Consider the following 27,264-nt stretch of genomic DNA (forward strand, 5'->3'; position numbering starts at 1 on the left):
AAACTGAAAAAATATCGAGTGCGGCACTAGAGTTTCAGTTCCAAGATGGCGGCGAAACTCGTGCGGAACTAGCGCGAGTTTCTTCAAACAAACACTTTGACAGCTCTGAGTGCGGCACTCAGTGTGGCACTAGCCATCAAACGAACGTACCAAAAATAAAGGGCGAGAGAGAGGAGAGAGCGATAACCAAAAGAAAACATCAAAAGTTTGCCTTTGCTTTGGCTGTCACGTCAGTGTTTTTCTTCTGGTTTAGTCGCAAGAGCAGTTTGCAAGAGAGGAAAAAAAGTATTTCTACTCGTTTGTGTATTTTAAATAGCTAAATATTGGCAATATTCTATCAAATCGATCTCGTTGACCAGCTGCTCGCGTCAGTATAAAGTGAGTGTGTGTTTGCTTCGCCGTCGTCGCCTTCCTTCGTACTCGCTATCAAGGACAAAATCTCAAAACTGGCATTCAAGTTCTAATCGATCAAAGTTTTGTTTCCTCTTGCCCGTAACCACCTTCCTCAAGCTGCATGTGATACGGCAAGTCAAGGCAAGAGGTAGGACAAAGGCGAATTGGTGATCTGTTTAAGGGTGAGTCACCTGATCAAGGGTTTCCCTTGCTCTGCCACTCGAAGGCTGAAGGAATTCGTGGAATTTCTGCGCGGAAAAGCACTGCAATGAATTACGACGTGCTACTGAACCGGACCGGGTTTGGGCGACTGAACATCGTCAGCCAACAGCAGCAGCAGGTTCGAAGTGTCTCCGAGAGTGAAGGTCAATATCGTCAACAGCAGCAGGAGGAGCGTAACGATACGCCTACGCGGAAGATCTCGTCGCATTCGGCGCGACCAGAGTTCGGTTCGAACCCGGGAAGTGCTCGGGGTACTCCGGTGCGGGCGGGATATTCCGGTGGGACAGCGGGGAGTGGAGATGAAATCAAAGGAAAGGTCGAATCCAAACTCATGACGATGTGGAACAATGTAAAGTTTGGGTGGAGCGGAAAGATCAAGACGAGTTTCTCCAAGGAACAGCCGCTGTGGCTGCTTGGTCGTTGCTACCACCAGAAGGCCACTCCCGTACCGTCGATGGACAGTTCGGTAGAGCTGACGACCAACATTGAGTCGAACCAGCTGGTGTACGTAAGCGTTCCCGAGCCGTCGGATATTTATGTGGAGTCTCCGCCGGAAGAAACGGGCACCGATGCCATCGAGGACAGCAGCCCCGAAGCGGTAGTGGAAGACGAGGGCATTGAAGCATTCAAGCGGGACTTTATTTCGCGCCTGTGGATGACCTACCGGAAGGAATTCCAAACGATGGACGACTCAAACTACACCTCTGATTGCGGCTGGGGTTGCATGATTCGATCCGGCCAGATGTTGCTGGCTCAGGGCCTGATCACTCACTTTCTGGGTCGTGGCTGGCGTTGGGATCCATCCCAGGAAGGACTGCGGTTGAACTTTGACTCGCTTCAGTACGAGGATGGCATCCACCGGAAGATTATCCGCTGGTTTGGGGACACTTCGTCTCGGACCAGTCCATTTTCGATACACACGCTGGTGGCACTTGGGAAGGAGGCCGGCAAGAAACCGGGCGATTGGTACGGTCCCGGTTCGGTAGCACACCTGTTGCGGCAGGCGGTCAAGCTGGCTGCGAAGGAAATTACCGATCTGGACGGGATCAACGTTTACGTGGCGCAGGATTGTGCGGGTGAGTGAGATGCCTTAACTTTTTATTGATTGACACAATATAATAAAAACGTGTTATTCATATTTAGTTTAAAAATGTTTGTTGACTTAAGGGGTAACATACAAGTAATTCGGCAAAAAAGTCAGAGGTTGGTATGAGCACACACTCCAATTATATTTAAATCTGTTTTCAGGGCATTAAAATATCCATTTTCATCTATGAACAAAACAAATTTGTAAACATTTGGTTGTATCATTGACGAGATATAGCTATTTGAATTTAGCAGTTTATAAAAACGGGTGCCACGATATCTAAACACTACTTTGACCAAATCGGCTCAAAATTTTGGTGAAGACTGGTCCTGTGTGCATGAAGAAGGCCGATTTTCAAAAAATATGTTTGAAAAAATAAATAAAAATATGTTTGTGTTTTTCATATAGAAAAAACGACAGTTGATTTTTGTATTTTTTTAAGAAGCAAAAGTTCAAAATCGGGCTTCTTCATGCCCACGAGATATGTCTTCACCCCAAATTTCAGCCAATTTGTTCCATCTCATCTCGAGATATCGTGGCACCAGTAAATCAACTTGGTGTTAGCTTAACAGCACGTGCTATCCCGGTCACGAGAAATGTACTAGAATGTTCTAGCAGAGTTCGCGTAAGAATTCTGCTAGATTTTATTGGAATGTTCTGACAGCACATTTTTACGCCATCCAGTTGGTGGCGAACAAGAATTTCGCCAAAACCGCATGTTTTCCGACCATCTTTCTTTTTGTCTAAGACTTGACAAGAGGAAAGGTGTATCGCAAATCTGGTAAGTCCAGGGATCTGACAGGCATGCACTTTCCCGAAGTCACCGCTAAAGGCGCTGTCAATGTTGTTTACGTGGGGTTTTTGAAAAGGTTGTATGAAACAAAATAATTAATTTTTATCTTAAAATTAATTAATTGTTCGTTTGAATCATCTTTTGCTTATATATTTAAGTAAATGGCAAGGATTACGGACAGATTTCCTCATTTATCATTCATAAGACCGATAAACAAAGTTGTACTAGAACAACACGTAACATTACACTAAAAATTAAATATATTCATTTTCCTTGAAACAAAATTAGCTTGGTAAGATTCTTCCTGACTGTTGGTTTAAATTCAATTACACTTTTAGAATACTCAGTTTATTTAACATTTAAACATAATTCAACCACGAGTTTGATCAACATATTTCGATGATTATTCATTGCATCCTGTTCTAAATCTGAGATTAAATTTAAATCGTTTAAAAAAACTACAATTGCTACAAGTTACACTCAAACCCCGATGGTTTGACACCAACTGTTGTCAAACGAACGGGGTCACTTTTTAGTTTGACACCCCTTTTACACGGAGTTCACACACACCATCAATCGTTTGTTTTGATAGTGTGCGTGAGCGCCGTTTATAAAGTGACAGTTCGTCACTTTTTAGTTTGACTTTGCCAAACCAACCGGGTACAAACTAAAAAATGTCAAACGAAAAAGTGACCAACCACCGGGGATTGAGTGTATTTGAATATTAATTAAAGTTCAAATCTCAACTTAAATGTAAATCGCTTGAAAAAAAACTTGGTGATTAAAACAAAAAGTTTTTATTTTTGCAATTCATGTGCATAAAACATTTTCAAAAACCTCGCTGCAAAAACTTGGTTCGATCTTGGTTCGATTTTGACTTCACTCGCTTTGTATGTGGATGACAGTCGTGACGTATCCGTGGGTAAGTCGGAGCAAACAAAAATTAAAAAACGTTACTTAATCCACCTATAAGTGTTTGGTGCCTTCCTCTCATTTATAGAGTGATTCCAACCCCCCTAAAGTGTTCACATGGTCTCGGAGAGTCCAAAAACTTAAATTTTGGTCCAATACCTTTGTGTACGCACTGCAGTAAGCAGCAGTACAGGTGCTCAGTGCTCAAACAGTTTTTCGTTTTTTTTTCGCCGTAATTGGCCTTGATTACCCGCGAGTTTGTTCCTGCATCATGCCAAGGGCCGGCCGTGGCCGTGGCAGTTCGAGTGCGGCCTCGAAAAACCCGCGAAGTTCGTCTACCGGCCGTGTGCAAAAAGGTAAACAAACCAACGCCGTGTCGACCGCCATCGCGCTGGGGAGCGTGAGCGCAGAAGGAATCGACAAAAAGTTACTACATCCCGGATATGTTCCAAGATCACCAGTGCGAACCCGACGACGACGACGACGACTATGGTCGTGCACGGAAAAAAGTGCCGACGTCAAAAAAGAACAATTCTCCAACGGAACGAAGACCACCTCCAATTTTTGTTTTGGACACGTTGGCGGACGATGTTGACGAGTTGCTGGAAGGCCTCGGATATTGTCTGAAAATCGGTAAGTCGTCGGTGCAAGTGATTACACTGAGCAAAAGGGATTTCGACCTGGTGTCTGAAGAATTGAAGCGTAGCAACTTCAACTTCTACACATTCAACCCCGAGAAGCCTCCTGTTAAGGTCGTCTTGCAGGGTTATCAAGACCGTCCGGTCACCGACCTGAAGAAACACCTTTCGGACGCCGGAATAAAGCCACGGGAGATAAAAGTGCTCTCGCGCAAGACAACGGTCACGGGTGTGCACACCCTGTACCTGTTGTACTTCGACCGCGGCACCGTCAAGATCCAAGACATGCGGCGGACTAAGACGTTGGACGGTTTTTGGGTAAACTGGCGATTTTACTCCAAGAACCCCACGGACGTAGCGCAATGCCACCGTTGCCAGGAATTCGGCCACGGCTCGCGGAACTGCAACCTCCGGCCCCGCTGCGTGAAGTGCGGTGATTCACACCTCTCGGAGGTGTGCGCACTGCCACGAAAGGCGGACTTGGGGGACAAGGCAGAACAAACTAAGCCGCGCGTAAAGTGCGTGAACTGTGACGGCAACCATACGGGCAATTACCGCGGATGCGTCGCGCGCATGGCCTACCTCGAGGAGCAGGAAAAGAGGAAGAAGAAAGCAGCAGCGTCCCACCCTCCTCAGCGAAGTACGAACGCAGCCGTTCCTGCAGCTGGACAGCGTACGGTTCCAGCGAACAACTCAGCGTTCCCTCCTGGATGGGGTCGATCGTAAACAAATCAAACCGATATGACCGAGGAGTTCATAGATGCGAAAATTATTTTTAATAAATAAAAAAACTTTTTTCAAACATTTATTTGATTTCAAGTCACAATTAAAAAATATGAAAAGTAAGCAGTGTACATAAATTTAAGTAATTTTTATTTATATATATATATATATATATATATATATATATATATATATATATATATATTATATATATATATATATATATATATATATATATATATATATATATATATATATATATATATATATATATATATATATATATATATATATATATATATATATATATCGCATCGGCAGCCAAGTCTAAACACTATTTCAGTGAAATTCAAGTTACAGAAGATGCGTTGGAACATACTCTACCACCTGGTGCTAATAACTCGTTTTTGCCAAAAGTGGATATTAGCCGTTTTTTTCAATTGTGGGCAGATCAGTTGTCCCTCGTTATTTATTTTTCGTTCAGCCTAGCTAGCGAGCATCATTCAGTGACTGGGCTACGTTCACAGCCCAGCTACCGAACAAGTACTATAATTTGTTTTAAAACCTAGTTTCAATAGATGTTGAATTTATTTGAAAAATAAACCAAAAATGTTTAATTTTTCTACCACAGTTTACATTCAGGACATCCTGGACGAGTGCACCGTGTCCACCACCCCCAGCGTCGCTCCCTGGCAGAAAAAGATGTCCTCTGTGGCGTGCACGGATTCACCCTTGCAAGCGACGACCCCACGCGTCGGTGCCACCACATCTTCCTCCTCTTCCTCGTCTCCTCACGCAACCGGATCCTCCGCGCCATCCGATTCCGCGGACGACAGCGCCCCCGGAAGCCCCTGGAAGTCGCTAATTCTGCTGGTGCCGCTGCGACTCGGCACGGAAAAGCTAAACCCCATCTACAACGACTGCCTGAAGGCGATGCTGAGTCTGGACAACTGCATCGGAATCATCGGCGGTCGGCCAAAGCACTCGCTCTTCTTCATCGGATATCAGGGTGGGAATGGATTTCTGGACTTTGGTGTAGTGTTGGTAGGATTTAAAGGTCTTTTGGGATTATTTCAGAGGACAAACTGATTCACCTGGATCCGCACTACTGCCAGGACATGGTCGACGTGAATCAGGAAAATTTCGCCGTTTCCTCGTTCCACTGCAAGTCGCCGCGGAAGATGAAACTCAGCAAGATGGATCCGAGCTGCTGCATCGGGTTTTACTGCGCGACGAGGAAAGACTTTTTCAAGTTTGTCGACAACGTAAAACCGGTAAGTTGTGGAATTGTATTGCGATATGAAATGCCAACATGGTTGGGTGAAATTGGAAACCACGTGCGGAACGCGAGTCAACCGTTCAAGGTGGTGGCATTTCTATGCTGACTAGGAAGAATTTGCTCGTGATAACTTAGCATTCGCGGCAATGCTTGTAATTTTTCTTACAAACACAACTCAATTCCAGTTCCTTCTGCCGGCGAAACAATCGATGAGCAGCAGCTTTCCCAGTTCGGCTGGGCTGAACCAGTTCAACGAGATCACCTACCCGATGTTTGTATTTTGTCGCGGTAAAAGCAGCGAACAGCAGGTCGATTTACCTCCGCGACCCGTTTACCGCTCACCGCCGGCCCCACCTCCGCTTACGGCGGGCCACCCAGCTTACGCCAGCAGTTCTCAGCTGCAGAACGGCGAAGACGACGACGATGACGATGAGGACGAAGCTATCGAGTTTGTGATCGTTTGAGCGGCGGCCATTTATCACCCACAAAGAAGAGGCAACTCCCCCCCACCCCACTAAAAATGCGTTCAACCGCGTACAAAGCCAGGTTGCCAGTTTGCACTTTCAGATTGATTAGTTCGGACATTCCTAACCTTAGCCTAGGTTCCCCCCTACCCTCTATTGATGCTTCCAAAATAACGCTCCCCCACGATTTGTAGAGTCGAACTTAGGTTCAGCTCTGAGTATTGCCAGATCGAATGAAGCATGCTGGTTCATTGACTGAAGTGTGATACTCTTATTCGCAGAACAAAAAAACGAAGAAGCACTGCTCCTGATGGTCTTATTTCCAATGTGTGTTATCATTTTGCCGACAAAACCCTATTATTTACGGTATAAAGTACTTACAGCGTAGAATGTAGCAAAAGAGATTGAAGCCCACAATAGCGTATTTCCGTGCTCGATACCCAAACCTCTGTAAACTAGAAGAGAAACGTAGCAGTTTGTATTCAAGCCGGAAGTCAACAGAACAGATTCTATCAACCAGTAGTGTGTATTAGCTTAGTGTTTTAGGATGTTTATTTATTAGTTGCTAATCTGCTCGAGCAAGTGATGTGGTCTCGGAAAACAAAAATCCTATCGAACATTGTGTTACAAATTGAGCGTTTAAAATGCTTCGTTTTAATGTTGATTTTTTTTATTAAAGTAATTTATTAAATTATTTATGAAATTATTTTGGTCTCCGTTTTCAAACCTGCTAAAACCACTATTTTATATTATAAAATGAACAATAGCTATGCAACTTATACAAATATTGTAAATTGTGACTGTAACAATATACGAATGCATTCGATTTGCAGAAAAAAACACGCTTTGAAGTTTTATTTCAATTACGCCGAAAAAATAAACCGAGTGTAAATTTTAAAGAGCTTGTATTTTTTATGGAAAAGTTATATCAAATCAAGTCCGTCTCATATGTAATTTCGTCAATTTTGAGTTGATGAAGCAGTGGTTCAAAATCGTGTGAACTTTCAGAAAAAATAATAAAATATAGTAGTTTATTCCAGAAAACAGTAGAAAATTTCACTTTTTCGTAAAATCTTAACACGTAGCCTTATGGGCGGGACAAATTTGTCTTACGTTTTTCTCGGATTAGTGATTACTGGGACGTACTAGATTAGAGTGGCAGTACAGACCGTCCTCATTTATGTATGACCCAATTTCACCCACCTGACTCAATGTCACCCCTGATGACGGTATTCTTTCCTCGACAGAAAACCGTGCGGCCCCATGATATTACAGTACCCAGTCACCGAATATTCATATGATGCTCGATACCTGGGCTGAACGAAAAATAACGAGGGGACCACCGATGCATAATATTTTCCTGATGAAATTCTAGAGTAAATTTTCAAAAGGTCCTATGTGCAAAAACCTCAATCTGAGTAAATTAATGTCAAAGTTTTGCTGGACATTTTTAAATCCCATTTAAACAAGGTTGGGTATTTTTCAATTCTAAAAACGCACAAATGGACCTAGAATGATGCTTTTTATGTGTACTTAACGGGAACTATCAAAAGTCTTGTTTAAACTTATTTCTGAATAAATTTGTTGCATACGACCTTTGAGTGCACATAGGACACGCTTCATAGAACTTTTTTTGCAGATAGGATTTCCACATTGGAGCAAATGTGTGCAGCATTGCACATAGGACTTTTCTTAATTATATTTAAATCTCTATTTAAAAAGAACAACTTTTTTATAACAACTATGTTCGCCCAATCCTCGCGCAACGTGTAGGCAACAGCTGATTGAGAGCATGAAATGTTTCAATGCTTCCAGCGTGAGAGAGAGAAACCGTTAGGAGAGAAAAACAACCAACCCGCGCTCTCGTAAACCTAAACGTAAACATCTGTCGGATAGGTGCTTGCAATTTAACTTACACGACAATGTAAACAATCTTTGCCTGGGTACGGATAGGACTTTTCGACTTTTTATAAAAAGTTGAAAAATTGATGGTTTTTTGTTAGATTTCGTCCGATTTTTTTCGGTAGGCTTAAAGAGTAGCCAAAAATGCATTGAATAGTGTATTTGGTGCGAAGATTCAGCTTAATAAAGGTGAGTAAATTGCAATTTTCTTTTTTGTTCTCAGGCAGTGTATACAAAAAGATTTTTTTTCCAGAATCATGACGAAGTGCTTCGTGCCACTTTTCCCAAACCACCAGATTCGGCACGAACCCAAGACGAAACGTAGTCCAGATGGCAAGGTATCCTTACGGGCCCGGTAGTCCAACACAAATCGGACCCACCCTGGTGGCGCGGACTCTTCCGAATCGACGGAAACGAGCGAGATCGTCGTGAACCAAGACAAAACGATTCCGGATACCGGCAGGACAAAACGGATTGCTGGAATCGGACTGCCAAGTCTTCTTTATCGGTATCAAAATGAAATGACCTAGAGTTTGAAATTAAAGATCGAAAAAGTTATCTTGTGCAACACAACAATTTATTGCTTGAGTTTCAAACGATCAGTACAAATCACAACAAATATTTGGACATTTTCTTCTGTTCGGTAGTTTTAGGTTTTTTTTTTTGCCTTCTGGAGTTGTTGTACGGAGAGTTTCGCGGCTTTTGCTTCTTTTAACATTCTATTTAAAGTTTTGATTCTAATATAGGTGCGCAGCTTAACGAAGTAGATTGTCTTATTTTTGATGATTTTGGTCAATCGCGCCACCACCCCTTTTTCGGCCCGTATTTTGCCCTGGTGAAATGCTCAAAAAGCTTTTTCAAACTGTTCAGCTTGATCGAGAAACACTGCAGAGGGCTTCACAAGTCCACCTTGCGAAAGATGGTCAACGTAACTGGTCGGGTTGACGTAGTCATGGTCCAGAAGTGAGAAGGCCGTCAGTCTAACGAATTCTTCGTTAGACTTGCTCGTGAGGTCAACGACGTAGGGAAACTCTGTTCGAAACTTCCGAGCAACAGCACCTACTACGTACTCAAACCCGTCCGAATCGTTCGTAAAGCGATGGTCTTCGTTGCGGAGCAGTTCATTGAACGTTGTGTCTTCATGGTCCTCTTCTTCTTTGTCGTAATCGTGATTTTGATCTGATTCAGACACTGGAGGAGGAGGTGGGAGGCGTCCGCAAACAAGAAAATTTTGTTTCCCGTTATGGGATGGGTCAAAAATGTTCGTCTTTCAGCAAGGTTAACGGATTGATTTCCACCCCCACAATCGGAAGTTGCAGCTACAACATCGAACCCCGCATCGTGCGCCTTTCGGACCGCTTCCATGAGAAGCCTGTTAGTCATCGTAACGTCAAAGTTCATATAAATGGGTTTGTTTCCAATTCGCGAAGAGACCGCGAATCATTATCACCTGTTAAATGAATCAAAAATACAGTTAGATTTATTTGATAACTTTAACTTGAGTAATATACCTGCGCTTTCTTATGTGGTCCAAGCACATCGTCGTGCTTTCGGTCATACTCGTACATTTCACGGGATGAAAACTCGTCGTACAGTAGAATAGCAACGCGTTCCCAGGGAGTCATCGTAGGGGCTTGTACTTATATCATTAGAAATATTTCCTCGAGGAATTCTTGCCGCATGTCGATCCGCGCAGCGTAATCCCTAAGGCACCTCGGCCTAGGCAACGGGATCTTTAGCTCCTTTGTCACGTACTCGTGCGCTGGGGCACTGAAGTACTGCAAGGTGAAAACTTTGCCCAACTCTTCATGTGTCCAATTCACGCTTTTTTGTGCCCGCTAACTTGTCCACCTGATTTTCCGCGAAGAAAGGCGAGAGAATACTCTTAATTTTCGCCGAAGCTTGCTTCTCATCTAGACGATTTTCAACTTCACGCTTTAATTGGGCATTCTCTTCTTCCAGCTGTGCAATTCGGCACTGTAGTGAATGGATGATATCACTTTCCGGGTTCGAACACACATCTGCCGCCGTCGACACATCCAGCGAAATTCCGGAATCATCAGAGCTGCATCCGGTTGTACTTCGACTGGTGCTAGTTTCATTGTGGCAAATAATAATGCACTTGTTCGAATTTGATTCTAGCGGTTCGCGGAGTCGGGTGAAGGTCTTAAACGGCTTTCGGATGCTGGGAATAGCTGTAAAAACATAATTATGCAATGAATGTATGATTATAGATTATGCTCTACACATACCACTACATTTGAACCGTTTCCGGGCCTTTTCTCCGACAGGGGTTCGAAAACAATCCGGTGTGAAATGATCGGAGCACACAAACACGTCTTTGGTATTAATAAAATAGTATTGTCCTAACCATTTCAACCATCTCCGTCTAACCCACTCGTCAGTTGGGATCCGGTTAAACGAGATTTTCTGCCTCCCGGAAGTGTTATGGTCTGCATCCGTCTTCTTCAGGTTCTCTGCATCTTCGCTCGCTTCCGATTTTCCTTGACCGCATTCGGAAGAGTCCGCGCCGATTCTGACCCGTTTGGCTTTCGGTTCCCAGGAAGTGTTTGCACCGTCCTGAAACGGAATCGTTTTGTCTTGGTTCTCGGCGATCTCGCTCGTTTCCGTCGATTCGGAAGAGTCCGCGCCACCAGGGTGTGTCCGGTTTGTGTTGGACTACCGGGCCCGTAAGGATACCTTGCCATCTGGACTACGTTTCGTCTTGGGTTCGTGCCGAATCTGGTGGTTTGGGAAAAGTGGCACGAAGCACTTCGTCATGATTCTGGAAAAAAAATCTTTTTGTATACACTGCCTGAGAACAAAAAAGAAAATTGCAATTTACTCACCTTTATTAAGCTGAATCTTCGCACCAAATACACTATTCAATGCATTTTTGGCTACTCTTTAAGCCTACCGAAAAAAATCGGACGAAATCTAACAAAAAACCATCAATTTTTCAACTTTTTATAAAAAGTAGAAAAGTCCTACCCAGGCAAAGATTGTTTACATTGTCGTGTAAGTTAAATTGCAAGCACCTATCCGACAGATGTTTACGTTTAGGTTTACGAGAGCGCGGATTGGTTGTTTTTCTCTCCTAACGGTTTCTCTCTCTCACGCTGGAAGCATTGAAACATTTCATGCTCTCAATCAGCTGTTGCCTACACGTTGCGCGAGGATTGGGCGAACAGAAGATTGCAAAATATTTTTATTTTAGGGTTTCATAAAAAAACGACTTATAAATATTTTCAAATTAGCAAAATAAACATGTACATACGTCATTTTGATATGGGCGTATATGCATCATGATTATTAAATTATAAAAATGGCACGTAGGTCGATTTGCTACGGTTCTATGTGCACGTTTGACTCGAAAGCACATAGGACTCCCAAGTGGTAAAACGACCTATATTTATTCGGTGTGAAATTTTTTGAGAGTGGTTTTAGGTTGTTTTGTATTTTATCAATAACTTGAAAAATAAAAGGCTTTTAAGAAATTGGATCAGCGGATGGTCTAGTTTCCGACTTGCAGAATGTCATGCAATAAATAACTCAGTTTGCTTATTTTGTCGCATAGGACCTTTTGAAAATTTACTCTAGAAATATGAGAATAAAAGTTAATGAAATTTATTTACAATGTTTACTTTTCATATTTCTTTGCAGAGCATGGACAACAATAACAAAGCGGCAATGTGGGAAAGGGAAGTCATTTGTGATTGTAGAAGGTATTGTTTTGATTCACAGCATGTTGAACGAACTGTTGTGGATGTACCTAGAACATCGCAGCACGGGGTATTTCTTCTGCACATTTCCAACAACTGTACTTGTTCGGTAACTTGGCTGAGAATGTAGCACAGTTACCGAATGTTGCTCGCAAACTGGGCTGAACGAAAAATGACGCGGGGACCGATGCATAACATTTTCTCTACAAATGTAAAATGATTGTTGCTTAAATTTCTTAAAGAGCTCACCTTTAATTTTGACTTAACATTTAATTAAAACTTAAATATGATTTCTAATTTGCTGAACTTGCTTTTGCATCCACTGGCCCCTCATCATTCCGGTTTGTTTGGTTATTTTACATTTGTCTGCTTTTTAAGTGGGCTACAGCCCAAGTAGTCCAGTCAAACAAGCTCAGTTATCGAACAAGTACTGTACTTTAATTTTGCTTCACTCATCTTTCTACTCTTCTGCTCTCATTTCCCAATAAATACTGAAACTTGTTTTCCCTAACAAAAACAGTTTCCCTTAATATGCGAACGATTTTAACTTCTGTTTATCATTGATCTTTCCTTTACCCATTTTCTTATTTATTTATTAAAATGTAATTTTCATCGGCTCCTACTCTTCTTTCCTTCAAACTACAATTATTCTTTCAGTATCGAACTTTATGTAGTTTGCTTTCCTTTATTGTCTATTGTTTAAATCTACGCCCTTTTCTTCAAACAAGTATGGTTCGAGTCCTTACTTAATATATTGAATGATCACACTCATAAAATTATTGTACTTTTGGTAAACTTTTGAATAACATGCTTAGGTCCAAAACATTGTAACAAAACACCGCGACAAAAGAAATAGCAACATATAAACACGACTCAACACTAGGAAAGATTTCAGGAGAAAACAATACACAGTAAAATAACAACTAGTTTTTGAATTCAAACTAAAAATTAAACAGTTTTTGCTTTAATGAAAATTAATAGGCACACTATAAATGGTTAGGCGCTTATACTTACATCAAACCCTACGTAATGTACCACCCCCGGCCGAGTTAAAATGCGTAACCGGAAAAGAAGGTGTGCATGCCTGGCACGAACACTCAAAGCGTGTTCTAGCGTGCTGCTCGTACTGACTCAGAGCAAGGGTGAGATGTAGGTGTAAGGGCAGTGCGTGTTCGTCGGGAACCTGGTGCATAAGATCGGTCAAGGCCCGTTCTTACACTGAAAATTGCGAATTGCGAATGTTTACTTTTCATATTTCTTTAATTGTGACTTAAAATTAAATAAAAGTTTGAAAAAAAGTTTTTTTGATTTATTGAACATAGTCATTTCGGTTTGTTTTGTTTTTTGACGTTTGTCTGCATTTTAGCTGGGCTACGGCCCAGTTATTGAGCGCCCAGTTAAAAAGCAGCCCAGTTACCGAACAAATACTGTATATCAATAAACTTTATCTTTCAAGAAGACGCTTGGTCAATTAGGGCGTAATAACAATATCATGTTTCCAGCACATCATTTTTTTCGGTTCCTTTTGGGGTCCTAAACAACTCTCCAATGCAGGCCTGCCCAACGTCCGGCCCGCGAAGCCGTTTCATCCGGCCCGCGACGGCTTTTCAAAATAGTAATAGTAATAGTAATTTTATTTGGCAACGATATCCTGTTAGTTAGACTTTAGAAAATAGTTCTATGACTGGCTCTTTAGGCTGTTCATGAAATATTGAATTCTAGATTAAATTTTCAAAACAACCTATCCCTCATGGGTTTCCTATGCAGATAGGACCTTTTGAAAATTTAATCGAGAATTAATAAGTTCAGTGTACAAATAAAAAAAATGGTTTGAGATCAAATTTAAATGAGGAACATTAAGGTTTTTTTTTGCCTCAGAAATAAAATGTTGCTAATTCTTCTTATTATTTGGATTTTGCTTTTGTATTTTTTAAAAAGTTTTTTTTTTCAAATTCAAACATTCTTAATGTTTGAATTTCATTATTTTGAAACAACTACTTAACTTAATCTTCTGGTTTATTCGTCAGTCTGTACAGAACCCGCCCGTAGCTGGGCTGCACTGACTGATGCTGTAGAAGCACTTTCGTCTTGCTGTGCGGTCAGAAATGGAATAGAATCGATCTCGGTTTGCATTCCTAGAAGAAACTGTACAGTCAGATCAAGTTCACTGACCTTTTCTGCTCAGATTGTGTTCTGTAGATTACAAATACTAGTGCACTGTATACAGTACAGAAGTTTCTGATCAGAATCCTATCCTGTGCATTAACACTTATCATTTCAATATTTTTATTTTCAGAATCAATTAGTAAACTGAAAAATGTCGCAAGAAGACAAATGTAAAAATGTGAAATGTCTATATGAAAAAAAATGATTGTTGTCTAAAAATGTACAGAAAGACACTCAATTTAAATTTTAATCAGTTTTTACTGTTTTTACTTGAGAAACTTGATTAAAATTGATTTTTTAAATAAATGAGTGAGCAAGCAATTATGTATTTTTAACATTTTTTGAGTGATATATTATCGATTCAAATAAGGTTAAAAAAGCAAATTGATCATGCTTAAATGAAAATTTATGCAAATATTTTTAAACATTAAATAAAATCCCAAAGTGAGTCAAGAAATCAGGTAACAACACTTTATTTTTCATAAAATTCGAAATTCAAAGAATAACGAATTGAAAACTATTAAATATATATTTCGCTACACTGTTTACATTTTTGTGTTTTAAAAATAGCTTTAAAATATTTTGTAACATATTTGAGTAAAGGTGCAAAACAACGCAACAATGTTTTTTAAAAGAAGATTTGGGTCCAAATTTGGCTTCAATAAATTTTATCAAGCCTTATTGATTTTTTTTTGTATTTTTGTGTTAAGGAAATTAAACTTTAAGATACTTGCAACGACCAATTAAATTTGAATAATTTTGAAAGTTAATAAAATCAGGGTATTTAATTTAAATTAAAACAAACCAACATAAAAATAAATCAACACCAAGTTTTGAAAGTTGTTTTGAATTTATTTGTTAAAATCAAAATATATTAATCATATTTGCAACACTTTTTATTAATTTGTTTACTAAAAAAAATAATTCGAATAATTTAATGATAAAAAATTATTATCAAACATTACTTCCGGCCCGACAAAGCTTCAGAAAAAAAATCTGGCCCGCAGGGCCAAAAGGTTGGCCACCCCTGCTCCAATGGGTTTGAACCAAGCTTCCCTGCGCCGTGCGGCACACGCGGTTCACTTGTACCTCGGTTTTGCTTTTGCGCCTGCTTTGTTCGGTTTACACCCGTAACCGACTCACTCGACTCCGTGGTGTTGAACCCGAGTTTTTACCGCCGGTGCGTACCACGGCACGTACCTCGGCTCGGTGGGCGAACTAAGCCCAAATCCCAAATATGAGCTTGATTGGACGTAACAGGAGCTAGCGCTCCGCCCTTCAATTTTATATGGGATTTAACCAGTAAAAATATTTTTTTTTCAAAAATGTCTATTTTTGAGGCACTTTGGCCACCAATGCGTTTACCAAAAACAGGCCAGATCCTTGCGCATGTTTTGGTATATATGACATTGAAATTTAGAGCATCCTAGAGCTCGGTACAGACCATCAAAGTTTGGCATTTTTTTTCGAAAAAAATGGCCCCAGCAAATCAAATGGCGTCTCGGGCGTCGTGAGGTGCGACGCATATCTTCATTGCACAGATCATATGAAAATTTTGTTTGGTCTCGGAAAACTGGCTTGTCTCAAGCGGGCTATCCAGATATTTAAGCGAAGATGGCGTTACGAATGCCCAAAATAAGAAAAAAAAGTGTGGCTGTCATGTCATGGCACACTTTTTTTGTAATGTTGGCACCACTGCGTGGTTTTGACATTTCGGGCATACAACATTCGTAACGCCATCTTCGCTTAAAATCTGGATAGTGGGAATCACTATGGGAAAGCTCAAAAGTTGTCTTTATCGATCCTTTAAGGGTGCACAGCAACGATGGAAGTTGTTGTCTTCTTATTCCAACATTGTCAAACTTACGGACCCAATCCTGCAACAACGCAATTATCAATATAGTCAAATTTTGTTGTAAATAACTTTGTGGACTGTACTTAAGGGGATGAATAAAAAAATATTTTGATAGTACCCGTAATTTTGAAGATACTAAAATGTCTGTAACAAAAATCTGGGTGCAAAAGCTCTGGTTGATGTGCACCGTTAAAACGCAAAAAAACGATTTTTTTTAAAACTACCATGACGTGTCAGCGATTTCAAAATAGTCTTATAGTTATTGGGCCATCCATAAACCACGTGGACATCCTAGGGGGGTTCTAGAATATTCAAAAAAGTGTCCACGTGGTTTATGGATGGTCCCTATGTGAAAAATGACATATTTTCCAGGATTGTGTGTTTCAGAAAAACGTGAAACTGGTTTGCCTTTGCCAACTACCTTTTATCTAATAGTCGGTTAAACTAAAGTGGAGACGCATTGGAAAGGGTGCATAGAATATAAAATTCATTCTGAACTAGAACTATTCCACTGACCTACAAAAAATGACAAAAATGACTGCGCAGGCTCAACTCGAGGGGAAGCATGATGTGTGAGGTCCCCAGAAATACGTGCACTTTGATAATATTTAGACAGGGTCGAATGGTTTTTCTCCAAAATTTGTATAGAGAATTAGGGCGGTTCGTCACCATTCGGCCCTGTCTGAATATTATTTAAAAATTCAAAGTGCACGTGTTTCTGGGGACCTCAAACTTCATGCTTCCCCTCGAGTTGAGCCCGCGCAGAAATTTTGTTGGTCGGTGTTAGTGGTTAATAATAATAAACTGCTTTGTTTGAAATTAGATTTTTAATTTATAACTAAATCATTTTAAAAATGACGTAACCTAACCGGTTATCCCGCTCACTCTAGTGCACGTTGAATGTCAAAAACCATGCGTTTCCATGGAAACGTATGGCCAAAGTAAAGAAAACTGGTGACGCTTGGTATTTAACACGCAAGGACCTTCTCGATAAAATCTGTTGAATATCAACAGAACGAACAGTAGTAAAACTCAAGGGTTTTGATATTTTATGACAATTTATTTGGTTTATTTTCCTCCACTATGTACAGCGTTTGTCCTTTCACGTTAATAAAAAACGGCTTCCCCATTTTCAGCTTGTCGCGTCCTACACGTTCTCCGTTTTGATGCTTGTGGTTTTACAAATATACAACGACAAAAAGCGACTGATTTGTTGTTGTTTCAAACCATCAGTGTTTTTATTTCTGTTTGTTTGTTTGTTTACAATATTTAACCTACGTTGTTTCTACTCATGTTATAGGTATTTGTTTCCTCCTGTTTGTTTGTTTCCTTTGCATTTTCTTTCATCATTTCGTTGCTTTTCTGCATGCATTTGTTAATCAGTATCACAGATTAAAAGATTTTAATATAATTACATTTGTTACAAAAAAAAGTAAAACTCGCCGGTTACATGAAACATAACCGCGTTTTGTTTTTGTTTTGTTTCTTTGAAATTGCGCCCGTTGACGGCGGCATTACTTACTATGGTTTCCATTTTGTTTGCTGGCGTTTTGTTGTTTTTTTATAGACACTTTAGCTCTTAACTAAGCCTAACTCCTAGTTTTTGTTTAAGTGTCTCTGTTTTTGTTGGTTGATAAAACAAGATGCGAAATAATTTGTTTGTTGTGTGAAGGTTGTTTGTTAGAAGAAATGGCATGCAATCCCGAAGGTTGCGTTTGTTTCACGTTTGTATTAATTGTGCCCTACCGATCGGTAGAACAGGCTAGTTTGTGGTTTGTGTTGCATTTGTTTTCGCTTTTGCACATTCTGCCCTTTTTTGAATTGATTTTTTTTTCTATCACGCGCTATCTATCTTGCATTTGCCTTCCACTGTTTTTTTTCTGCTACAAATATTGTTCACCTGAGTTTAAATATACAAATACACATAGTTTGTTTAAATTTTAGCATTATTTTGTAATAAGTCAGTTACTTGGTTCTTTCATAGCGATAGCAATGGAATTCTTGTTGTTCTTTTCGTGTTACATATTTTTTTCTTTACTGGCGAAGATGACTGAACTTCAGAGTAGTAGCTAGTAGATGTTTTATTGTCTAACTATGATTAGGAGGGGACTTTTTGTTCGCATGCGAAATATTTTAGTGACTTTCTGCTTTTAAGTAAACTCGTGTGAGCTTTTTCCTCTCCAATTATAGGTTAAAAAAGATGTTTTTCTCATTTATACAAAATTTACTTAACTAAAACGGACAACTAAAAAAAGGGATCAAATGCATATCAGCATAAAAAATGCACTTGTTGTTGTTTTATTGGAGGTTGCAGCTGCTAAATTTGATATGGCGAATTTATGCTCATTAACCTTTTGAAATGTTCCGTTATTATGTAAATTTCAGGAAAAAATAGTGTGACAGTGAGCAAAAGAGTAGCTCGTTTTCTCACCTTTTATTTCATCTTGCTCCAGAGCAATTATTAAACGGAAAGGAGAGAAATGAAAGTTACTCGATTGCTCTTCCTTTTGAACCAAAACGCTCTCTTCTGCATTCAAAAAGCTTTTTGAGCGACTAACTGCAACCAAAAATTATAAAAAATGGGACAAACCAATCCAGGAAAATTCCTTCTCCATTCTTTCGTTATCACTAAACTACCCTAACTCGGTTGGAGCGGCCACCCCGGCCTAGCATCCGTTGAGCATGCCCTCGACCAGCTTAACGTTGCCTGTTGCTGCGGCCGCCGCCGCCGCGGAGGCCTTCATCATCAGCTGGCCAGTGCTGAGCGGGGCGTAGTTGACGCTGATGCTGATCGGGTGCAGCGGAGGCATCGGATGCTGCCACGAGCTCTTGCCGAACAGGTCAATTCCGTTCAGATAGGGCTGCAGCGCTTCGTAGTCCACGTTCATGGGCACGTAGAAGCCCTGTCGATGGCAGGCAAAGATCGGAACCAGATAGCCGGCGGGGCCACGTGACGCGGCGTGCTCGTTCTTGATTTCGGTCAGACCGTTTTTCGCGGGCTTCTTTTCCAACAGCATCAGGTCGTCCCGGTCGGACATGGTCGTCGGGGCAGGCGAGGGTGCTTTCCGCTTCAACGACAACGGTTCGTCGCTGATGCCGTTCTGGTGGTGGTGATGGCTGGTGGCACTTTCGGGTTTACTTTTCGAACCCACTCCGTTGACTAGAGACTTGCCGGTTAGGGGCTGTGGTGGAGGAATGTCCGCCATCTGCAGATGATGGTGATCCTCGTGGACGGAAGAAGGACTGTGCGCCACTTCGCTCAACATATGGCCGTTCTCGTTGCCGTGGGTGTCCTGCGAGAAACGCTGCTGAATGTAGTTCTTGAACTTATAGCTGTTGTGGCTATGATCGTGTTCGGGCGAGGTTTCCGAAAACTTTCGCATCCGGATCGTCCGCAGAACACTTTCGTGCTGGGCGTTGATGTTGTTGTTGGTGTCCTGCGAGTGGTGATGCATCTGGCCATTGCCAACGCCGCTGGTGGAACTGGTTGAAATACGCGACGGCGATGACGCCTCAAAGTCTGTCGTCGAGTGATTACTCGAAGTATCCAGATGTTGGACGCTGCTCGGTGCCGTCGACGTGATCACGGCCGCCTGTGGGGGGTTGTTACTGCTGTTGTTGCTGCTGCTGTGACTACTCCCATTGTTACTACTGCTACGATAGCTCAGATCCTTGACGTCGTGATGGTCGTTGCTGCTGTGCTCCATGTCCGACGGGCAGGACAGCATATCTCGCAGCTGCGACAACGGACCCGGATGCAGATACACGGGACTGCTCACGCCGTTCGGGATCTCTGAACCACAGCGAGACTTCATCAACTCACCTAAAAAGAACAAAAAAAAAAAAAAATACCAACAATCAGCACCCGACCAAACTCAACCAACCCCCAAAGCCCAAAACTCACCCTTCATGAGCTCGCTGCAGTGCTCCTTAAGGTGCGTCACCATCCGGTAGCACGTCTCCTCGCCACGCTCGCGCAGTATGAACTTGGCCGCCTCGGTGAGACACTCGTTGTAGCCGATCCGGTACTGCTCGGCGCACGAAGACTCCCGCAGACACTCCTGGTTCTGCAGGTTCTTCAGGTGCCGGATGGCCATCTCGATGATTTCCGTCTTTTCCACGCGGCCACGGCCCTTGCGCATGTACTGCTGGGGGATCAGGCGGGACAGGTCGGCGAGGCAGGAGTTCATCCGGTCGCGCCGGCGCTTCTCTATTATTCGATGTGATAAAGGGTCTTGCTGGAGGGGGGTGAGAAGGGAAAATTTTGGTTAGATTAGGGGGCAGAGTGGAATGTGTGGGGTATCGTGCGTCTCCATCACTATAATCTTAAGAAAATAAGGCTAGTACAAATTGTATTGAAAGTTTTTGTCACCCCCCCTTCAAAGTTGACCCGAAAAATCAGGGGGCAAAAAAAATATTTTTTCAAAAAACTTCAAAATTTCAATGGAAATTTAAATGCAATCAGATGAAATTGATTTAAAATGCATTCCCCTGCGTTTAAAATTATTTTAAGCATGTATGGGTTGGTTTAAACATCTCTTGAATTTTAGAAAATTTTCGATGTTTGGTATCGCAAAAAGTTTTTTTTGCTCTATTTTTTACCTAAATATAAACACCGTAAAGCACGGAGTTATTCTTAAGGAATATAGTTGAAAGTATCCCCTTTCAGTGCTTTGTGGCTCTCGTTTAGATTAAAAGCTAGAAATTTAGTAAAATCGACAAACTTTTATGGAATTTTCTCCTCTACAAGTTTGCCGAAGACATAAAAGCCCCAAAACGTCATCCAACAAAGTTAGATTTCGGTTAAATTCAAGAGATAATATCTTATAAAGTACAACAACTCTAGTTTTTTTTAAATAGGTCCTATAAACATATGAAACAAAATAGCTTATAGGACATTTTGAAAAAAAAAAACAAATCTAGAACTCTTCTGAAGGCACCGTTAGGGACGTCAAATAAAGGAGTCAACAATTTATTCCACGTAATTTTGCCATTCCGAACACTGTGAAGTGTTAGGTTCACAGAATCCTCTCTGCGGTTATTGCAACGCAGTAGGCCTGGCCGCTGTTATGCGGGTAATACGTTTCGGGGATGTTCGAATGTAAATACTGTACAAACAATATCATATTGACAAGAAACAATTTCGGCGTAACAAGTTCTTCCAGAAGTCTGGCAACGTATGTTTTGAGCATGCCAACACTGCCATGTTTTGCTGGGCGTAAATAAGGCAAATGCTCGTTTGGATACGTCAAACTTGGATACGTCAAATTCACTTCCATCAGTCTCCCTATTTAGGGTTCCTTAATTAGATTAGGTTAGATAAATTGAGGTAAAATTACATAGAAAAAGTGGGAAAATTCAAACATTAAATTTTCAACTTTCAAAAATAAAACTGGTTGCAACAAATTGCGTTGCATCATAGGACATAACATACAAATCTTCGCTTACCTGTGTTGACTTAAAACATAAGAACTGTAGATTTAAAAAAGGCAGCAGAATTGCCACGTAAACTCCGTGATCGCAAGACGCAAGTCACCAGACTGTTGAATCGAAATGACCTATCAGGCTGTTTGCGGTATTCGTTATCAGCCAGCCTGTACCGTCCTGTTTGAAGAATTTTTACGTTCAATTTCACTGCGCTGGCGCTGAGAGACAGCGTTATATTTAAACAGACGAAAACAGCCCTGCCTGTTTGTCTGTTCCATTTGCTACCACCAGCCCAAAGTTCCCGCGGCAGGCGTTACCGGAACGGCAGACATTCTCGGGGCATTATTTGATCACATGATTCCACGTAGCCACTGTTCACAGCAGCACCACTGAGTTGAGCTTATCAACAACAACTTTTCATTTCGCGTATCAGCTGCTAGACTCTTGAGGCGAGATAGGCGTGATAGTCCAAGTGTTTAACAAACATTCAAGTGGTGAGTGGCGAGGAAACAGACAGGGCTCGCGCTTATCACACGTTTTTTATACATTTGGCGCGCGATTGTGAATCGCCACGATTTACAAACCGTCTCGACAACTCGTGCATGGAAGTTGTTGGGAGTGAGTGTGCGATAATTTGTGATTGTGAGTTTTTTTTTCGGTTGGGGAAGGTGGGGCAAGACGACCATACGGCGCAAGAGGAACAATCGCTCGTATGATTGTTATTCTTAAAATTTCCAATATTTCCAATATGAGGAATTATTACTAGCAATGCAATTAGTTAATTCTACTATCACATAACCACAAAAATGACGTAAACGCCACGGGACACAAGATTGAATAGTGTTTTTTTAAATCCTTCGTTTTCTTATAACATTTAGAAAGCCCAAAATAAGACTTATTGTTTCTTTTTTAAGTTTATTTTATCAAAATGCCATTTTTCCTAGATCAGTGTCCCTACCAATGACTTGCACTTATTATAAAGTATGATTTAACTTTTGGTTATTTCTGTTGAGTGCTTATAAAAAGTCTTGTTCAGGTGGGGCAAGTTTACCATATGGATTTTAAGTATGGAAAAAATACGAATTGCTGCAATAACATATGTTATTGGGAAATAAATACATAAAAGTACGTAAAAACTGATAAACATTTGTTAAAAAAATTGTCCATACTAAATATATTGATATTATGAAAATTTACTATTTATCATCTAAGTCATTAATTTTTTTCGTAAAAACGATCAATTTTTAGTAAAATATTATTATTTAATCTAAAAATGAATGAAACGTTTCAAATACATTCAAATCTGATGTGTCTAAGTGATTACAGTTCAATTGTTAGTAAATTAACATATTGTTTCATGCATTGTTCCTCTTGCCCCAACGGGTTGTTCGTCTTGCCCCACTAGTTGAGTAGAACGGACGGAAAATCAAAAATTTTAAAATCATTTTTTTACATTGAAAAAACGTGATTTAAAAAAAATTGTTCTATCAAAGTCTTTGTCAAGACCTGAAATAAGAAGATTATAAAAAATCCGACTGATTTTTTTACGTTTTTAATGGGTTTTAACGAACATTTCCTTAGCTTGTTACACTTGCCCCACTTTCCCCTACACACAAGTGGCCGTTAAGTATTGGGATTGGCAAAAGTACCGTTTTGATAAGGATTTTCAATTTGAAAAATAATATTTTTCCCAGAAATGCAAACATTGTACTGATTCGTTGGAAGTCAGCTGACTAACATGCTAGTAAACGCAAAGTACCGTAAAACGGGGTGACTTTGATAGCTGGGGTGATTTTGAAATGTTGAAAAAGTTAGTTAACTATAATTAAGAAAACGATTGAAATCATGTTCATTGAGAAAATCATGACACTTTGAGATTATTTTCACATTCTCAAAGTGTCATGATTTTCTCAATGAACATGATTTCAAATCGGAAAACGGAATGCATTTTCGGATTCTTCAAACAATTTTCCACTAGGAGAAGGTAAACGAAGTTAGTAAATAATAAAAATGGTGTGTTTTTGAAACATAATACTAAATGTGAAAATTTTTGATTCGTGCTTCGAATCCAGTTTAAAATTCAATATGAAGCGATAATTTTATAAACAAAACAATTTAAAAAAAATCAGGCAAAATTCTGACTTTTTATCAATTTTACCTAAAATTTATATGTATTTTGTTAAAAAGCTTACAAACTTAGTTAACTAAATGTAAACATTGATTTTTTTTGTTAAAAACTATTTCAGCAACCTTAGCGATGGTACATTCGACGCAAATATAAAATTTGAACACCTTTAACCTGATTTTATCAACAAAAACTATGACTATCAAAGTCACCCCGGTATTCAAAATAAGAAATTTTAACGCAACTATTTTTTGAAACACTATTGAATTTTTTTTCAAAAAAGTGCATGGACATTGTGTGGTCTACCCTAGTACATGTTTAAAAAATAATAGTCTTGAGAAAACCCTTACCCTTATTCCAAAAATAAATTAAAATCCTATGAATGTCACCCCGGTTTACGGTACTGTAAAGTATCTGTCTGAATCGCGCTTTCAGAATTCTAATAATGTAGAAAGTTTACGCAACATGGCTTATTTCAACAATAGAAGTCAGATTAATTTACCTTATGTGACAATCGCTTATCTTTCGTTTGCACCTTCTTATCATGTCAAAACGTGGGGATTCCCCATGAAATTGTGATTGTACCGCGGTACAAGTATTGTTATTCAAAATGGTATTTCAACTTCAAACGTCGTCATGTCATATTTCATGCGGTTGCTCAGCTCAACAAACTGAAAAACAACAATTAAATTTTGATAATTGACTTTAAGCAAATTTTAAGTTCCACCAGCTTTCAAGCTTCAACCCATCCCCAACGAGAAAGGGCACCAAAACGTCAATCCGCTCAAGAAAATATGATGACGAAGTTGGTGATAACAGCTGCCCGCCGCCAGCGGCATTTGGCACACGTGAACGCAGACAAGTGACACTCACCGTGCGAGCAGGGATGGGTAATGGAAGTTTATCGGACGGGGAACTTGTGTGAGCTGATAACAAATACGCAGTTCTAATAAAAGCACTGGTGACGCATGACCCAGCGGGCACAATGATGTCATGTGATCCCCGTGGCCCGGAAGTTGTATTGCGCGGTGAAATTAGAGTAGCGAATTGTTTGAAAGGTTAATTTTTCTAGAGAAAACCAAATTTATGAAAGTTATGTTTATGTATCTATTAGCGTAAATACTATTTTTACAAATGTGCCAGAAGGACCTTGCTTATTTTTTCAAACAATTTTTTTACAACAAATTTACAGGCGAATAATCGTTTTATTAGTCAACTTCAGACATTTATATAGAACTTTCTGTTCAGAAGTGAATTCTAGAGTTTTATTTTTTTGAAAAGGTCCTATAAGCTATTGTGTTTCATATGTTTATAGGACCTATTAAAAAAAACTCAAGAATTTTGCTTCACTGGCAATATTTTGGATCTTTCAAGTTGTTAAGAATAGTATACAGTCCAGACTAGATTATCCAAAGTTTCAAAAATCCGAAGTTCGATTATCCGAAGGTTTGTGTAAAACTTGAAATTATCGAATCACAAAAAAAACTTTTTTTCATTTTCTTGATTTCAACACCAAATTCGAGTTCTGCGATCCTTTTTTTACACACATTCAGTGGTTGATTGCCTGTTAGCATGACATAATCGAGCTCGACAATCATAAATAAGACAACGAAAAAACAAAAATCTTTTCTTGCTTCGATTACCCGAAGTAAATTTTTTCCGATGCCTTCGAATAATCGAGTCTAGACTGTACTCCTTAAACTTCTTAATTCGGTGAATATTTTGCCTTTCTTTGTCAAAACATATATTATGAAAAATCGTCATTTAGAACATAGATAGTGTAATTCTCTGGTCGGCCTTTAGTCGGCCATGTTTATTTTGAAAACATATTAAAATCTTTATTCAGAGTGTACCAATCAAAATAGTACTTTTTGCAACAAGTTGCATAGAGAAGTTTTTTTTCACAAAGGTTCTTAAATTAAAACGAGGTTTACTGAGTTGGATGAAGTTGTATTATCCAAAGGTTTCAAAGGAACTTCGGGTAACCAAATTACGACAAACAATTATAAAATCTTTTTGTTTTACTCTTAACATCAAGTTCAGCTATTCAGCATTTTCTCAATGTTGAATACTCACCATATTGGTCTCCATCTTGGAACACGAAATCCCAGACCTCTTTAGAACATTTTTGGAATGATGTTTTAGTTTAACGATTCATAGCAAGAAAATGATTATTTTTTGTGAAGTGATTTTTTCGGAGGAAAAACTTCACGGAAAGGGATCCATCACCAAATCAGCAGAGAGATTTTCGTGGTTTGGTTTTTGCTGATATTTGCCCAAAATTTCGCTAGACCAGCGGACACGCAGAAAAATAAGGCATATTTGAATCAACAAAACATTTTGTTGATTTGAAAACCAAGATTTTTTGTTGAATCAACGCTAAACGTCAAAGCAACTTTTTCAAAACAACAAAAGATTTTTGAGGAATTGAGAAATCAAGGTTTGTTTCAACGCAAAATCGGCGTTGATTATATTCAACAAATTTTTTGTTGGAACAAACCTCGTACAGGCTGATTCTACAAAAAAAAATTCTGCGTTTTTCGCTAAAACAAGCTGCTGTGCAGAATCAAAATCAGTGACTTAGGGAGCGTTCTTTTATGACGTAACGCAAAAAAACGGACCCCCTCCCCCCCTCGTAACAAAATTTCCATATAAATTTTAAAAAAATTGTATGGAGCGTAACACGGCCTACACCCCCCCCTCCCCCCTCTACTGCGTTACGTAATAAAAGAACGCTCCCTTAATGCTGCTGGTTTGATTTCGCTTATTACTGGCAAAAAATCTGACAGCTGATAAACCAGCGACATTTTTCGCTGTTTTCAGCGTAGTTCTCTACTAGGGGAACAGCATCTAATTCCAGCATGCCTCTTATGTTGTCATATCAGCACTTTGACGTTCAGTTACAGCTCATTAAAAGCGTTTCCGACTGAAATCGAGTGAATAAATATCTCAATAAGAAGTGAGCAAACAAGTTTCTATCGAAAGTTTTGCAAAATAAGTTCCAGAGTTTTTTTTGAAAAGGACCAATAAACTATTGTCTTTCATATGTTTATAGGACCTAATCAAATAAAACTCTAGAGTTGTTTAAATAGTGAAATACAACAAATTGGATGGAGTTACGTGCGAGTGCTTAACCTGCCAAATATACGAGAATTTCCCCTACTTTGGCAGAAATTCTACTGTGAGGGGTAGCCGAAGAAATTACAGTTGTCTTTTCATTGTTGAAAGACGGAACACAACAAGCTTTTGAAACAAGAGAAACTAAGAAGCAAAAATTGTGTAGTGAAGTTGGAGAGTGCATTGGAATGTATCACTCAATTTAAATGTATTGATCACATAGTGCTTGATTATCAATAAAGTCAACAAGTAAGTAAACAACAACCGTAGTGTGAAGGGAAATTTGTTTACGATTTATTAGGTTCTATTAATTGCTTGATTGTTCACAACGCGCAATGTTTTTTGCATTATTTAGAAAAAAAGAAGAAAAAAAATACCATAGTTGATCCATCGTCTTCTTGTCAATTTCTATTTTTTTTTTATTGAAATGAAAAAAGGT

General features: G+C 39.8%; 3 protein-coding genes across 3 annotated transcripts in view; 1 reads left to right on the plus strand and 2 right to left on the minus strand.

The window, feature by feature from the left end:
- Positions 1–219: 219 nt before the first annotated feature.
- LOC120426693 (cysteine protease ATG4C) lies at positions 220–7,353 on the plus strand. Its single transcript, XM_039591470.2, has 4 exons — positions 220–1,691; positions 5,400–5,777; positions 5,846–6,042; positions 6,233–7,353. Exons 1-4 carry the CDS (start codon positions 662–664, stop codon positions 6,509–6,511), a joined length of 1,884 nt encoding a protein of 627 aa, XP_039447404.1. The 5' UTR covers positions 220–661; the 3' UTR covers positions 6,512–7,353.
- Positions 7,354–10,181: 2,828 nt separating this feature from the next.
- Positions 10,182–17,449, minus strand: LOC128092356 (THAP domain-containing protein 2-like). The gene is made up of 3 exons (XM_052706017.1): positions 17,435–17,449; positions 10,666–11,092; positions 10,182–10,608 (listed from the first exon to the last, which is right to left on the minus strand). The coding sequence occupies exons 1-3, from the start codon at positions 17,447–17,449 to the stop codon at positions 10,220–10,222; spliced, it is 831 nt and encodes a 276-aa protein (XP_052561977.1). The 3' UTR covers positions 10,182–10,219.
- LOC120426702 (transcription factor cwo) overlaps positions 17,196–27,264 on the minus strand; it is a 35,776-nt gene continuing 25,707 nt past the window's right edge. Inside the window, exons 3-4 of the mRNA XM_039591482.2 lie at positions 20,061–20,394; positions 17,196–19,979 (exon numbers count right to left, since the gene is read on the minus strand). Of these exons, the coding sequence (XP_039447416.1) occupies positions 18,823–19,979; positions 20,061–20,394 (1,491 nt within the window). The 3' untranslated portion in view covers positions 17,196–18,822. The remainder of the gene's footprint in view (positions 19,980–20,060; positions 20,395–27,264) is intronic.

The sequence above is a fragment of the Culex pipiens genome, chromosome 1, assembly GCF_016801865.2.
Source record: "Culex pipiens pallens isolate TS chromosome 1, TS_CPP_V2, whole genome shotgun sequence".
In the NCBI taxonomy this organism is placed as follows: Eukaryota; Metazoa; Arthropoda; class Insecta; order Diptera; family Culicidae; genus Culex; species Culex pipiens.

Coding starts and splice junctions, on each gene's coding strand:
- LOC128092356 (XM_052706017.1), bottom strand. Junction 10,609..10,665: donor GAAACGGTTCAAATGTAGTG/GTATGTGTAGAG, acceptor ATGTTTTTACAG/CTATTCCCAGCATCCGAAAG.
- LOC120426693 (XM_039591470.2), top strand. CDS start 662: ATGAATTACGACGTGCTACTGAACCGGACCGGGTTTGGGCGACTGAAC. Junction 1,692..5,399: donor CGTGGCGCAGGATTGTGCGG/GTGAGTGAGATG, acceptor TTTCTACCACAG/TTTACATTCAGGACATCCTG. Junction 6,043..6,232: donor TTGTCGACAACGTAAAACCG/GTAAGTTGTGGA, acceptor ACTCAATTCCAG/TTCCTTCTGCCGGCGAAACA.